The sequence below is a fragment of the Hermetia illucens genome, chromosome 4 (genome assembly GCF_905115235.1).
Source record: "Hermetia illucens chromosome 4, iHerIll2.2.curated.20191125, whole genome shotgun sequence".
Lineage (NCBI taxonomy): Eukaryota > Metazoa > Arthropoda > Insecta > Diptera > Stratiomyidae > Hermetia > Hermetia illucens.
This window is the reverse complement of record NC_051852.1, coordinates 164,267,368-164,281,758: the sequence shown is the minus strand read 5'-3', so window position 1 is coordinate 164,281,758 and position 14,391 is coordinate 164,267,368. Positions and strand designations below refer to the sequence as shown.

At 43.2% G+C, this 14,391-nt stretch overlaps 2 protein-coding genes across 2 annotated transcripts; both read left to right on the top strand.

Annotated features, from left to right (window-relative positions):
• The first annotated feature begins 59 nt into the window (after nucleotides 1-59).
• LOC119654330 (M-phase phosphoprotein 6) lies at nucleotides 60-891 on the top strand. The gene has a single exon (XM_038059661.1). The coding sequence runs from the start codon at nucleotides 203-205 to the stop codon at nucleotides 767-769; it is 567 nt and encodes a 188-aa protein (XP_037915589.1). The 5' UTR covers nucleotides 60-202; the 3' UTR covers nucleotides 770-891.
• A 10,026-nt stretch (nucleotides 892-10,917) lies between these two features.
• LOC119654378 (coiled-coil and C2 domain-containing protein 1-like) lies at nucleotides 10,918-11,804 on the top strand. Its single transcript, XM_038059735.1, has 2 exons — nucleotides 10,918-11,059; nucleotides 11,154-11,804. Exon 2 carries the CDS (start codon nucleotides 11,178-11,180, stop codon nucleotides 11,655-11,657), a length of 480 nt encoding a protein of 159 aa, XP_037915663.1. The 5' UTR covers nucleotides 10,918-11,059; nucleotides 11,154-11,177; the 3' UTR covers nucleotides 11,658-11,804.
• The last annotated feature ends 2,587 nt before the right edge of the window (nucleotides 11,805-14,391 follow it).

Genomic DNA, 14,391 nt, shown 5'->3' with positions numbered 1-14,391 from the left:
CATTCGAATAATTTTTGTTTCTTGAATTAATTCATTAAATTGCCTGAATTTCGGTCCGATTTGGTTCGTCCAAACTTGATACGCTCATCTTAAATGCAAACATTCAAATGACCTTTGATTTTCGTATTGTATTTCTATAGACACCGATTCGACAAACTGTTCAAATTTGCAGTGTAAAAAGACGTCTTTCAACTTTCAGCACATGTCAACATTGCAGCTTTCAACTCTTCGTGGACGTCCGGGGCAACCAAAACAAAGTTCTGTGCGTGGTACTCGTTGGTTTTTAATAATTTTTAAATTACATCCACCAAGCCACACCGAAATGTCGGCGAAACCGCAACTATCGAAGGGCGTGCTCCAGATGAAATTCATGAAACGCACAAAAGACAAAGTGGATGAAGAGCTGGCGGCGTTGGAAGGACGCACGATGTACTCAAACGAAATCACTGACCGCATGATGAATGATTCCTCGAATTTTATCATTGAACCGAGTTTCATGCGTTGTGAAGATCTAATCGACGGCAGACTGAGCTTCCGAGGGATGAACCCCGAAATCGAGAGGTTGCTGGAACTGGAGGAGCAGGAAAGACAGGCAAAGACGCGCCATGAAATGGGCAAGGATGTGACCGATCAGGAGATGGTGGATTACTATGGGAACGTTGTCCAGACAATCTCGAGGAAGTTCGACACGCATAGGAAGAGGAAAGGCAATCGGGAGGAGAGTGAATCGAAACCAATGAAGTTCTTGAAGCCGAAGGATGAGGATTAGTCTAGGAGTGAAATTAGGGGTGTAGATTTTAAGGTTCTCTAGGGAAGCAGTATGTCGACTAGTCTTTCATAAGTTGCTAGTGGATTCAGGCTAATATGTAAATATAAATTGTTACAAACGTGCGACCGAGTTTTGTGATTTATCGAGGCAAATGGAAAAAATAACACGAGTTAATGTTACTTAATTAAGTCAGGATATATCCACCCGAAAGGATACTTTTGCTACAAGTTGGGAAAGATACCTGACTATAGCATGTAAGCCCCATCACAATCGCAAATGTTCTCAACGCACGACATTATTATAGCGAGTGAGGTGCAGTTCGCCGACGTCTGACAGCGTCGATCTGAGATAAGTCATTATCATTGACAATTACCGTACTCGTTTTGTAGGGGTCGGTCGCCAAAAACTCTGTTTTCTTCAGATTTAATCATAGACGATTCTGCATGAGACGAAAACTTTAGGTGTTCGACATGTCCTTCCTCCAACCATCACGACCCATCGATCGCGTCCTCCAATTTTGAAATCCGAGCAGTGATGTGCTGTCTTTGTCAACAGAATCTGTCTAGCACTTTCGAAGTTTTCCTAGTGGTTTTCTGCCTTCTTTTCGAATAGCATTTTAGGTATTTGAATGTCATCCTTGCGCTGATCGTGGCCAGCTCATTGAAACTTCCGAAGTTTTATTAATGTGGTGCCTTCAGTGTTGTGAAATATTTGGTACAACTCATGGTTGTGTCTGATCCGACATTGGCCGCTATCTCGTTTAGCTCTTATTCTTTTCTTCATGACCCTCCGAAAGCATTGACAAATTTTTCGAAAGTTTGTGTTAGGGTCCATGTTTCACATCCCTAGCATAACACAGTTCTTATTATCGTTTTGTATACTCGGGAGTTTTGCTTTCCTGTATATGCAGCTGACTTTTAAAATTGATAGGACCGAGTAGAAGGCTCTATTTGGGAGCTGAATTTTTCGTTCTGTGACACGCGGTTCTTCAGAACGGGCAAGATTTATAGATAACTAGCTGACCCTGCGAACTTTGCTCCGCCTTAGAGGCCGCATATAATTGACAATGTGAAAAACATTGATTTTCCAGATTCAGGCCACAAACTTTCAAGGATTTACCTTGTGATTTGTTAATGGTCATGACGAATGCAAGAGAGTAATTGAAGTCTTTTAAACTCAAACGGCATATCGGTTGGGATCATCGGGATCCTCGGAATGAGAATTTCCTCACCTTCGAATTTTCCTTTGAGTATCGACGCTTAAATCACATTCTTCATCAATTTACTTACCACCAAACGCGTACCATTGCAAAGTTTTGGTGGGTTTATGTTTCGAAGCATGATTACTGCGGAGCCAACCTTTAGGCGTAAATTGTGCGGTGGCAAGCCAGGCGCATCCAAGGAGTTTAAAAATTCAATTGGAGTTGGTGGCTTCATCTTTATTTGTTACACAGTTAATGGATTAAAGAATGCATTGTTCCAATCATATCATTCTGAAATATGTAGTTAAGGTCATCTACATCTTTATTCTTAGCCACTAAAATTGCTCGCTAACTCAACGATTCATTATTTTTGTAGTTAGTAATGATGTTTGGGAATACTTTGTTAATAAGTTCGTCTTTCGATGAGACAAAGTTACAGAAATTCTGAGGAAATAAAGTCAATTCGCTCGATTCGTCGACAGGCACTGGACCATTACCGATAATCAGCAATTGCTCAGAGAAATCTTAAGCAGATGTATCATTAAGCAATGCAACGCTCATGTTTGTTGTCAGCTGGAGTTTCTTCACATAGCGCCATAGATTCGATAATTTGAGGCAAGTGTTTATTTTGTCGGCAGCCGTTGATCCTGGAATTACTGGGATTGTTTGGCGGAAATCGCCAGACGCTGAAATCATTGCGTCTCCAAAAGATCTCCAGTCGTTGCGTAGATATTTCAATGTTCGGTTAAGTGGCTTCTAATACACGTTTATGCGCCATTGCGCATTCGTCCCAGATGGTGATTTTCGATGCCGATAAAATTTTGGCCATTGCGGAGTTTTTTGAAATATTATATTTTGGTTCTTCAATAGTTTGAAGATTTAACGGCAATTTTAATGCTGAATGAACGATACGGCATCCTTCTAACAATGTGGCTGCTATTCCAGAAGAAGCAACCGCAAGCGCAATGTTGGGTCTCGCACGAACAGTTGCTAAAACTACTGACATGAGGAATGTCTTGCCAGTTCTATCAGAGGCATCCAGGAAATATAAACCACCATTTCCATCATCAATTGCCTTCATTAATGTGTCATAAACATCCTTTTGTTGAGGATTCAATAGTGGTACATTCGTTTGAACTACTAAATCTAATACCTGGTGATCATATTCACGTTCCCGTTCCAATTCTCGATTAAATGCGTCATTTATTTCACGATTTGGCGCTGGCATTCCTAACCTGACTAATAAACTACCGCACCTAAGGTAACACATGTCTTCGATCAAGAGTAAAGCCAGATTATGTATCTCCTCATTCATCTCAAGATCGGGATTTCTGGAACTGACACGTATTTGATGTCAAATATCTTCCGACATATTATCCTTGTATTTATGCCACAGGTTAGATAGGTTCGATGGAAAGCATGTCAAAATGATGATTGCAAATAATGTGCGTATCTGATTTGAAGATGCAGAGATAATGGCTTCAACGATTGTCGTATCCCAATGGGCATCGTTTTCTAGTAAATTGATTTCTTCACTTGCAACACGATATATTGGGAATATTCTATCATTAACAGTCCGTAGTCACTCAAATGACGTTGGCCCACGCACATTTACCAGCAACAACTGCATTCATCATTCTTTGGATTAACTGTATGTATCCAGGAACCGTATCGCCTTGCTTCCGTCATTGAAAATTCTTCGATGAAGCATTCCAAGTGTAATAACGTGGCACCTCCCAGTAAAGCAAAGTTCGGATCGCATTGGCAGATCGCAAAGAAACTGGTCAATGTTGCGGAGGTGGTTGCTGGAGGTGTTTCAGCACGTTGAACAACATTCGAAGCCGTGAAATATACTCGTTGACCATTCTTCAGATGCACCGCCAAATGCACAACAATAGGATGACGTTCGTGAATAGGGGATGCGAATATACGCCAAATCGCTTCATTGCAGTTCACATAACGACCAACTTGATAGCGCGCAATTTCATCGTTGGTATTGGAGGATTGGATGACAAAAATCGCCATATCGCTGTCTTTCGTGACATATTTGCAAATGTATTTTATCGACTTTACTGAATTGCAATACTCAACGTTGTAATGTGTCTTGATCGTTTTGGAAATAAGTGGCGAATATGGAACAATCCAACTGTTGTTGACAACGAAATCCATTCTTTTCACTTTCAGTTCGACCGTTATCATCGGGTGATCGACGGCGATACAGTGGATAACCATCGTTGCTAGTGACGGTCTCAGCTGTTAATTTCCGTGGTTATCGTTTGGAATACTTGCCGTCGATCATATCGAAACGCTGCTCGATTCAAATCAGCACTTGATAAATCTCTTCTTGTGCGTCGAAAATTATCTACTTGTTGATCTCTGTTATTCGCTCGACGATTTCGCATTGCCAACCGAGCTGTTTCACGGGTTGCTTCGCTTTGCTGTTGTGATTGAGATGTACGAAATTGAACCATACTAACGCAGCGCTCTTCAGGGCAATTCCTTGTGCTTCTTCAGTCACTTCATTCACAATGTTTCGTATCCTTCTTGCATTACGGCTTTGTCGGGAAAGATTCGATCGTCTTGGCCGCGGGATTGTTAATAATGATTCAAAGAGAATACAAATTACTGATGATTATATATTTCTGACAAAATTTATATTATCAAATTTTCTACTTAACCATAGACAAAATTATGTTTAGCTGTCAATTGCGTTTTGTTATTCCATGTCAGATGCGTCTTTGTTATACCACGTTTTATAAGAACTTCACGGAAACGCGGTCGAGCGGGATAAAAAGTATCCTATGTCCGTCTCCTGGTTCTAAGCTACCTGTCCACCAATTTTCAGCCAAATCGGTTCAGCCATTCTTGAGTTATAAATAGTGTAACTAACACCACTTTCTATTATATATATAGATATAGGGCGAGGTTCTTCCCCAGTAACAACCCGGCCGGCGTGTTGATACACTATAAATCTCTCGCTCTGTCTCGATATCCCAGTAAAGATCCTGGTGGTGTGCTGCTTAACTTAATGGAATATGTTTGTGCCTTTTTTTTCGACGCTCGTAATAGTTTGCAGTCGCGAAAGTGAAATTGCTGTTTCCTTTTTTGAGGACCGTCACTACCACACTGCACTCCTCGCGTTGTTGCAACGTTGGTCTAATGCACAGCGCAGTAATCAATCACAGATAAAAATAGACTACTTCCGATTTCGTTCAGGACAGAGACAGCTCATCAGACCCTGGTTCACCTCTACCCAAATTTAAGTGCCAGCCCAGAACAGAGGAGTCCGTGGATCAGCAACAGTGAAAAAAAGCCATTGTTATTTCTTCGGTTATGTGTCCCGTTTTTTCAGCTTATTTTATAATGAAAAAAAAAAACACAAATTTTATTTTTTAAATGCCGAATAGTGAGCTTTTTATTCCTCATATACCGGTATTCCGAGGACCAGTTGTCTTCTTCCTCAGTGAGTGTGGCCAATCGTAAAAATCCACGGCAGGAAATGCGGATTGTGACTTTTCTAAGACCTTTGAGTCCGTTAGTCACACGACTTTTTTTCAAACTCGCATCACTTTATATTTCCCTGTAACTCATTACATATGTAGTCCACTTCTTACCTTCCCAACCGTTTCTCAAGCGTTAATTATGATGGTTTCATATGCTGGTCCTTTTTCTCTTCATCTGGTGTACCTCAAGGATTCATTCTGAGTTCGTAGGAATCGGGCGTCCTTCTAAATGAACTGTGTACGCGGACGGACAGTTGCCAGTCCCTCCGAGATGAGGACCGAAGGCTATCTGCTCAAAGATACGCATCCCCCGAACAGGCAACGACAGGACGTCATCCAAGGACCGTCATCACTTTGGCTCAGTACCGGACCCGACACCTCACGTTCGGGCAGACCCCACTGGTAAGTGGGAAGAAGGAGTGATCACCCAGGGGAAGCCTTAAAGTACGGTAGTAGTTGGAGCTGCAGATGCTACATCTCCTCCAGGGGATCGCGTCTAGCCGAGAAGCCAATTAGCGAAGCGAGATCTCCGCGAGCCAAAGCAACGGCAGAGACAGCAAGAGGCGGAACATGGAGCGGACCGAACAGTAACAGTAGTAGGGAAGTACGAACCAAGTTACTGGTTCAGTGGAGCCGTACCTGCCGCCTGTGGATTACGATGCTAACCGTGAATTAGATATGGCAATCAAAAGTATGTTCAATTAAAAAAGAAAAATACCACAATAAATCCCAAGGCACGGCTTCCCACATAACACGAGGTTATGCCAGTGATATAATACATTACAAAAGGAGGGACACGTATCATCTTGTGCAAGCTGGTGAATTATGGTATGTCAGATTGCTTACAATGTTCCTGTTTTTCGACAGGATAAACTTTGCGGTATGCATGTTAGATTCTGACAGGAAAAGTTTGGTGTGCTTAGCAGCATTTAGGCTCTGCCAATTGTTGTTTGTTGTCGGTGTAGAAGGCTTTCACGCATTTCTCTACAAACAGTTCTCTTTACGTTTCAGGGTGAATTTACATCATCTACCAAACTACCAAGAATCGGAAGGCATTCAGTACTGCCAGTAACTCTTCCAATGCTCTGCCCCCCCATCTGTTGTTTCCCCATAACCAACATCCGACATGTTCTATCCTGCGCAATTCAGCGTTTACAATAGTGAACTTAGGCCGCCCGTTAGAACTTAAAGATTACCTGCTGAAGCCACTTTAAGGCATCCCATTCAGTGCACTCCACATGGAGGAGTCCATTGCGAAAACCTTGATTGTTAAATCTTGGCTTCGTTCCAAGCTCCAGCATTTTTGTTTACAGGCATTCTCGGAGGATGGTAAATTTTCCTTCTGATATTTTGCCATCCTTAGTGAAAACTCCTACGGCAGCGGTCATACGTCCTCTTCTTTCCCGTCTTCGTGTCCGTACCTCCCCTTCCCTGATTTGATCAAGCTTTTCATAGAGTCCGGAAAGCATGTCTTCTATAAATTTCTCCACACGACCCCGCATTTTATGAGGCCTCCGAAATTCGCACCTCGATCGCAACCTGATTGCCTAATCGAGAAGAAAAGAATGGAAAAGGATTTCTCCTTCCTGGCAGAATTCACGGTCGCATTGTCCTGCTGAAAAGTGATCGGATCATTTGCAATGATCATTAGACCGTCAGATATCTATTATTCCAACAGCTATAGGTATTTATTAGTATTCCATTATTCTTCCTTTTCTTTAGCCTTGGTCTCGTTCACAAGCGGGGTCGGCTCGTCGTGATCGGCTTCGCCATTTGGCTCTATCAAACGCCTGATCTGGGTGCAAACTCGAGGCTTTCAAATCTCCATTTAGCGTATCAAGCCACCGTTGTTTAGGTCTGCCTTTTGGTCGTTTACCATCGACTTCTTTTATAGTCGGCCAACACTCAGAGCCATAGAGAGCGACTGGACGGACGACATTGCGGTAAATTTTAGATTTGAGACGTTCGTTGATACGTCGATAACAAAGAACACCAGTTGTGGAACGCCACTTCATCCAGGTTGCGTTAATGCGTGAAGCAATTTCATAACGCAGTTCTCCATTGGCCGATAGCGTTGACCCGAGGTATTTAAATCGCTCAGTTCTGGGCAGATCACTGCCGCTGACAGTGATTGTGCCTGTTTCATGGGGATCGGTCGTTAAAAATTCAATTTTGTTTAAATTCAACCTGAGACCGTGTTGCATGAGGCGATCATTCCATTTTTGGACAAGTTGCTCGAGATCATTTTTGCTATTAGATGCTAGGAAAACATTATCTGCATAAAGCAGTGTGTAGGGCGCTGGACGTTGGATATCCCATGTGACGGTGTTCATAACAAGAACAAAGAGAAGTGGTGAGAGGGCGCTTCCTTGATGAACACCAACAGAGACACGAAACGGTTTTGATACACCCGCCTGTATTCAATTATTACATACAAATATTACAACGGACCCTCCCCCGTGTTGTGCTTGCTCCAAGTTACTCCTTTTTCTTGGTGTCTCCTGTTTCGTACTGTCCCCTGAATATCTATATTGTGATTTGACTCCTTTAAGGACGGATTTAAAGCAACCATTCGGTGGAAGGATACCTTCTACGAGGCAGTAGAACGAACCCTCGAAGCCTGTCCCAGATATGATATCAAAATCATACTTGGGGATTTTAACAGCCAAGTATGGAAGGAGCCCGTATTCAGGCGATACGTTGGCTCCCATAGCTTACACGAAAAAACAAATGATAACGGACTGCGGACTATTCAATTAGCAGGGTCACACGAAATGGTTGTTGGAAATACCTGGTTTGCGTGGAAAGCGGTGCACAAACATACGTGGGCCTCTCCAGACGGGACCACTTTCAACCAAATTGACCACGTGTTGATCGAATGCCGCCACCTCTCAACCATGATGAATGTCAGAACATATAGGGGGGCCAATATAGACTCGGATCACTATCTCGTTGGCATGGTGCTCCGAGCTCGAATAACATTACCACCTAGAATCCCCTCTGACAATCAGGTGAGAGTGAACACTGAAGCCATCCACAACACAACCCTCCGCGACACCTATAAGAGGGAAATGGATGCCGTAATAACCGCAGTCAACAGAGGACCTGGAGATGAAGCATCAACAAATGACCTTCACAATCACCTGAAGAACGTTATCATGGATACGGCCACAAACATACTTGGCGCCAGCCGCAAAAGGAGTCGGAACGGCTGGTTTGACGATGAATGTAAGCTAGCAACGGAATGGAAGAATGCCGCATACCGAGTAATGTTGCATTTTCAAAGAACGCGGGCACGCGCAGAGTCTTATCACGAACTCCGTCGAGCGGAGAAGCGACTTCACAGACCAAAAAAGGAAGCCTGGGAGAACCAACAAGTCTGTGAACTAGAAAAGTACAGGGAGCAACCGCACCAGGCGCGGAAGTTTTACCAACAAGTCAGCAGGATGAAGCCTTATGCACCTCGGTGCTCATCCTGCCGAGACAAAGAGGGAAATATGATTTCCGACAGAATGGGCATATTAGAGCGATGGGTTGAGTACTTTGATGAGCTACTGAGCAACCAGAACATCGACGAGTTGGAGGTCCCGCCAACTGAAGACGACGGACAAATACTGCTACCACCAAGTTTAGGAGAAACAGTCTGTGCAATTCATGGGCTAAAAAATTATAAGTCGCCAGGAGCCGATGGAATTACAGCCGAATTGGCTAAATATGGAGGCGACCAGTTACACCAAGTGGTTCATCAACTTGTGCTCAAGGTATAGGACAGCGAATCAATGCCTGACGATTGGCAACGAGGCATAATCGGTCTCATACATAAAAAGGGAGATATCACACAGTGCAGCAATTATAGAGGTATCACGTTGTTGAGTACCATCTATAAGATATTCTCCGCTATCTTGCTAGGCCAGATAGCCCCTTACGCCCAGAACATCATTGGCCCATACCAAAGAGGCTTCACTCCAGGCAAATCAACAACAGATCAGATTTTCTCTCTGCGGCAAGCGATGGAAAAACTGTTGGAATACGGACAACAGTTGCATCATCTATTCATCGACTTTAAAGCCGCCTTTGATAGCATAGCCAGGGTAAAACTGTACACGGCCAGGAGAGAATTCGGTATCCCGACGAAATTAATAAGACTGACTACGCTGACCCTGACCAATGTGCGAGGCCAGATAAAAGCAGCAGGATCACTCTCAAGACCGTTCGGCATCAACAACGGGCTACGACAAGGGGTTGCGCTATCATGCGTCCTCTTTAACCTGGCCCTCGAGAAAGTGATCCGTGATGCTGAGGTGAATGCAAGAGGTACGATCCTCTTCAAGTCCACCCAACTACTGGCCTATGTTGACGATATCGACATCATGGGAAGAACCACCCGAGACATACAAACTGCCTTCATCCAGATCGAGCAGGCGGCGCGAGATATTGGGCTGCACATCAATGAAGGCAAGGCAAAATATATGGTGGCAACGTCAGCACCGAAGACGAATCAACCAACAACATCAAACCGCACTGGTCAAACACGAAGAAGAATAAGGATAGGAGAATACAACTTTGAGACCGTTGACAATTTCTCCTATCTAGGGTCGAAAATCACAACCGATAACAGCTACGATGACGAAATCCGCGCACGGTTGTTGTCAGCCAACAGAGCCTATTTCAGCTTACAAAGACTGTTCCGCTCGAAACGTCTCACCATAGGGTCAAAGCTCTTACTGTACAAGACTATGATCTTGCCAGTCCTCATGTATCCCTCGGAAACTTGGGTTCTTAGCAAGAAAAATTGCGAACTCTTGGCCGCGTTCGAGAGAAGAATCCTCCGAAGAATTTTTGGCCTCCTACATGAGGATGGACGATTCCGTAGCCTACACAATGACGAAATCTATGAGCGATACCATGACCGTCCGGTTGTGGATAAAATCCGGCTCAATAGGTTACGGTGGGCGGGTCACTTAATCCGTATGGATGAAGATGATCCCACCCGGAAAGTCTATAAGGGCAATATCTATGGTAGGAAAAGAAGACGAGGCAGACCCTGCCTAAGATGGAGCGATGGCGTGGGCCAGGACGCCAGACAGCTTTTAGGGATATCGAATTGGTGGACCTCGCCGCAAAACCGGGATGTCTGGAGTTCCTTATTAAGGCAGGCGTAGACCGGATACCGGTTGTTGCGCCGTTGATGATGATGATGATTCGGTGGAATCAAAACTAATTCAAGAGGAATCCATTATGTGACATCTTTTTTACGCACCTAAAAATCATAAAATTTGTCTTTGATAAGAATCTAATTATTTTTTAGGTAGAAATGTGTATTTTAGTCTACCTGTCCAATGTAAGACTTAATTACTTCGTCCTTACAACCACAAACGATAAATTTGCGTAAATACCAAATCTACTTTAACAACATGACGTCACGCACCATCCACAAGATCCAACCATTTTTCAAGTTTTGTGTGACTCATTCGTAGAAACTTTTCCATAATCAAAAACGAATTTCATTTGACGTCTTCAGTGGCAAATTGTCAGCCCATCTTGCGTCTTTTGCGTTTATTGTCAAACAAATTTGTGGTTTCGTCGGTGAGTACGGCTAGGAGTGCACCACTTGCTGTGCCCAGTCCTTTCGTATCGAGTAACGTAGGTAAACGTTCTAATTTGTTTGTAAACATTTTAGATACTTTCTCGTGAATCATCAACTATGGAAAACGGTGTCAAGACGCCCACGGAGGAATTGGACAAAAGGATAGCCGATGTTATCCAGGACATCGACAAAGACGTGGACGATGATGTCTCTGAGGCCGATGAAAACGACCCGGAACTTCTGGCCGAATTGGCAAAAATCACGGGAGCATCCAGACCTGCCCAAAGTGGTCAATCTGCCGCTGAGCGTGACACAAGGTCGCCAGTGATCGTTCTGCCTACGACGCTTATGAGTAAGATTCAAATTTTGAAGAGCAGATTGGAAATGTACGAACTGGCCGAGAAGGCGGCCAAGGAAGCAAAGGAAGAGGGTCGCGAACGAAGGTTCGCGCGTGGCATACAAACCATTAACGAAATGCTGAAGACGGCATTGAACGGGGACGATGTTAAGGTCGAGGATATTCCTCCAGAAGTGAGCATGAAAAATGTCCCCACTGAAGCCGAGGAGACAGGGGTGGAAGCGAAGGAAAAGGCGTGAACAGCAGCTCTTAAATGAAAAGTCGAATGTGGGAATCTTTGTAGGAATCCGTGAGGTCCTTTTGCAATCTATATATATATATCTAACGCTATTTTTATATGTAAATATAAAGCATTCAAGAAGAATAAATACTAAAATTTCAGTTCTGGATATCAGATAAAAAACTTTGAATTTGTCCTGGAGGACGACGGTGGACTTCTGGATAGCTGGAGAAAATCCGCTGCTATTTATGTGCAAACATTTTTATTACTGTCCCGTACTTCATCCCCTTTTCGTTTCAGGCCGTGCAGATTTACCCGGGGCTTTTTGAGGGAGCTATGCATGGATGGAATGTGAAATTTAGAGAGTATCTGAAAAGGATACGGTCTACGTTCGATCAACGATAAGTTTTTGGGTGGATTTGCAACAGAAGAACCCTTTTGCATTTACATTTTGTTTGTTGGAGTTGGAAAGAGCAATGTTTTAGGTTTTTATACCGATTTTAGCATAGGACAGAAAAGTATTTATGAATATCTCTTTTAAGGGGAAATATACAATTAGTGGTCAAAGGGTAGTATAGGTCCCAGGGTGAATTGTGGATTGGTACCCACGATGGAGTATAAAACCTGGGAAACGCCTGCTGAACCAACACTAACAGCTCTACTACCAAACCCATTTCCACCTCCACGTGGTGATCGCTGAGAGCTCTTTCTTAACGAAAAGCTACATACGGAGAAGTATGAAGGCGAGTCTCCCGCGCCTAAAAACGAGACAAATTGTACCAACTGGTCCTTCAGGTTGGGGATTGGGTAGGGCTGACAACCCTACACGGAAAACCGAAGTTACGAAGCCACAACAGGAGCCTCGGACTGGATGGATGACAATGACGAACCCAGCAACGATAAATGAATAACGATTTACGCATTTTCTCATGGAACGTGCACTCCCTGTACAGAGATGGAGCTGCCAAGCAGCTGGCCTATACCTTGTCCCAATATAAGGCTCATGTAAGTGTTACAGGAGATGAGTTGGACAGGGACCGGTTTCCTGCAGAAGCGTCGCTACACCATATATTATAGCGGCCATCCAGTAAACCATGTGCTTGGAGTTGGTTTCTTAGTCAGCCAAAAAATGAAACCTGCTGTTATCGGCTTTGAAACATAAGCGACCGGCTATGCACTCTGCGGTTGCGAGGCAAATTTAGAAATATAAGCCTCATAAACGTTCACGCCCCTACAGAGGAGACTGCAGAGTCGGAGAAGGATACCTTCTACGAGGCAATAGAACAAACCCTCGAATCCTGTCCCAGATATGATATCAAAATCATACTTGAGGATTTTGACAGCCAATTAGGGACGGAGCCCGTATTCAGGTGATACGTTGGCTCCCATAGCTTACATCAAAATACAAATGATAACGGACTGCGGATTACTCAATTAGCAGGGTCACACGAAATGGTTATTGGAAGTACCTGGTTTGCGCGGAAAGTGGCCCACAAACATACGTGGGCCTCTCTCGACGGGACCACTTTCAACCGAATTGACCACGTGTTGATCGAACGCCGACAGCTCTCAGCTTTGATGAATGTCAGAACATATAGGGGGGCCAATATAGACTCTGAGCATATTTCGTTTGCATGGTGCTCCGAGCTTGAATAACAACACCACCCAAAATCCCCTTTGACAATCAGGTGAGAGTTAAGAGGGTCACCCCATGTGTCGGATCCGCGGAATCGAATGTTTTTTTAGCATCAGTTTTAACTAGATAAGTGAGGGCAAAGTGATTTTTTGATATTCGGAGTCGTTCGGAAATTATAGTGTTAAACACGTAATAAGTCACATGTCAGATTTATGTCGATTGCCGTAATAAAGCGCGTATTTATCGGTCCGAATGACTTCGCTAAAAGGACTAGAATTGAAGCCAAGGCTGTACATGTGTTTCTTCAAGAAACATAAGATTTATGGACTAGGCATCGCAGATTAATGGTCTGTTAAGATTTTATGGCTAAAAACCACATCCTACTTTTTCAATGCACTTTTCTCGAAACTGCATATTAAAAATCTGATGCCACCATAGCTCAAAATCCGTCAAACGAAATTCTTTGAAATTTTCATGAGTTATTCAGAACATATTTCTACAGTCCGCAAACTAGGATAATTGCGATTCATTTAGTAGTTTTTTTTTCATTCATTAAAGAAACTTCAAAAAAACACCAAAATTCACAAAAAGAAGTTTAATACGGCACCAAAAATTTAGTTTTTAATATTTTTTAATAATACTAGTTTGCGGACTGTAGTTAAGTCTGTACGTTAAAATGCCGTTTACTTTTTTTCTTTAAGATGATCGCACCGACCTCTAGCGTGGCGGCAGAAAAATACCTTTTTTGGAGATGGGTATATAAATTGCTCTGTATTTCAATACTGAACTATGTTGCCGGGCTGGAAAAATTAATACGCATGCTCAAGATATTAATAAATTTATTGTGAAAAATTCGTATTTGTATCCTTATCCGGTTCTTCACAAAAAATGTCTAAAAAAGCGAAAAAAACGGCCTTCGGTCCTTAACACTGAAACCATCCACAACACAGCCTTCCGTAACATCTATAAGTGGGAAATAGATGCCACAATAACCGCAGTCAACAGAGATCCTGGAGGTGAAGCATCAACAAATGATCTTCACAATCATCTGAAGAACGTTATCATAAATACGGCCACAAACATACTTGGCCCCAACCGCAAAAAGAGTCGGAACCGC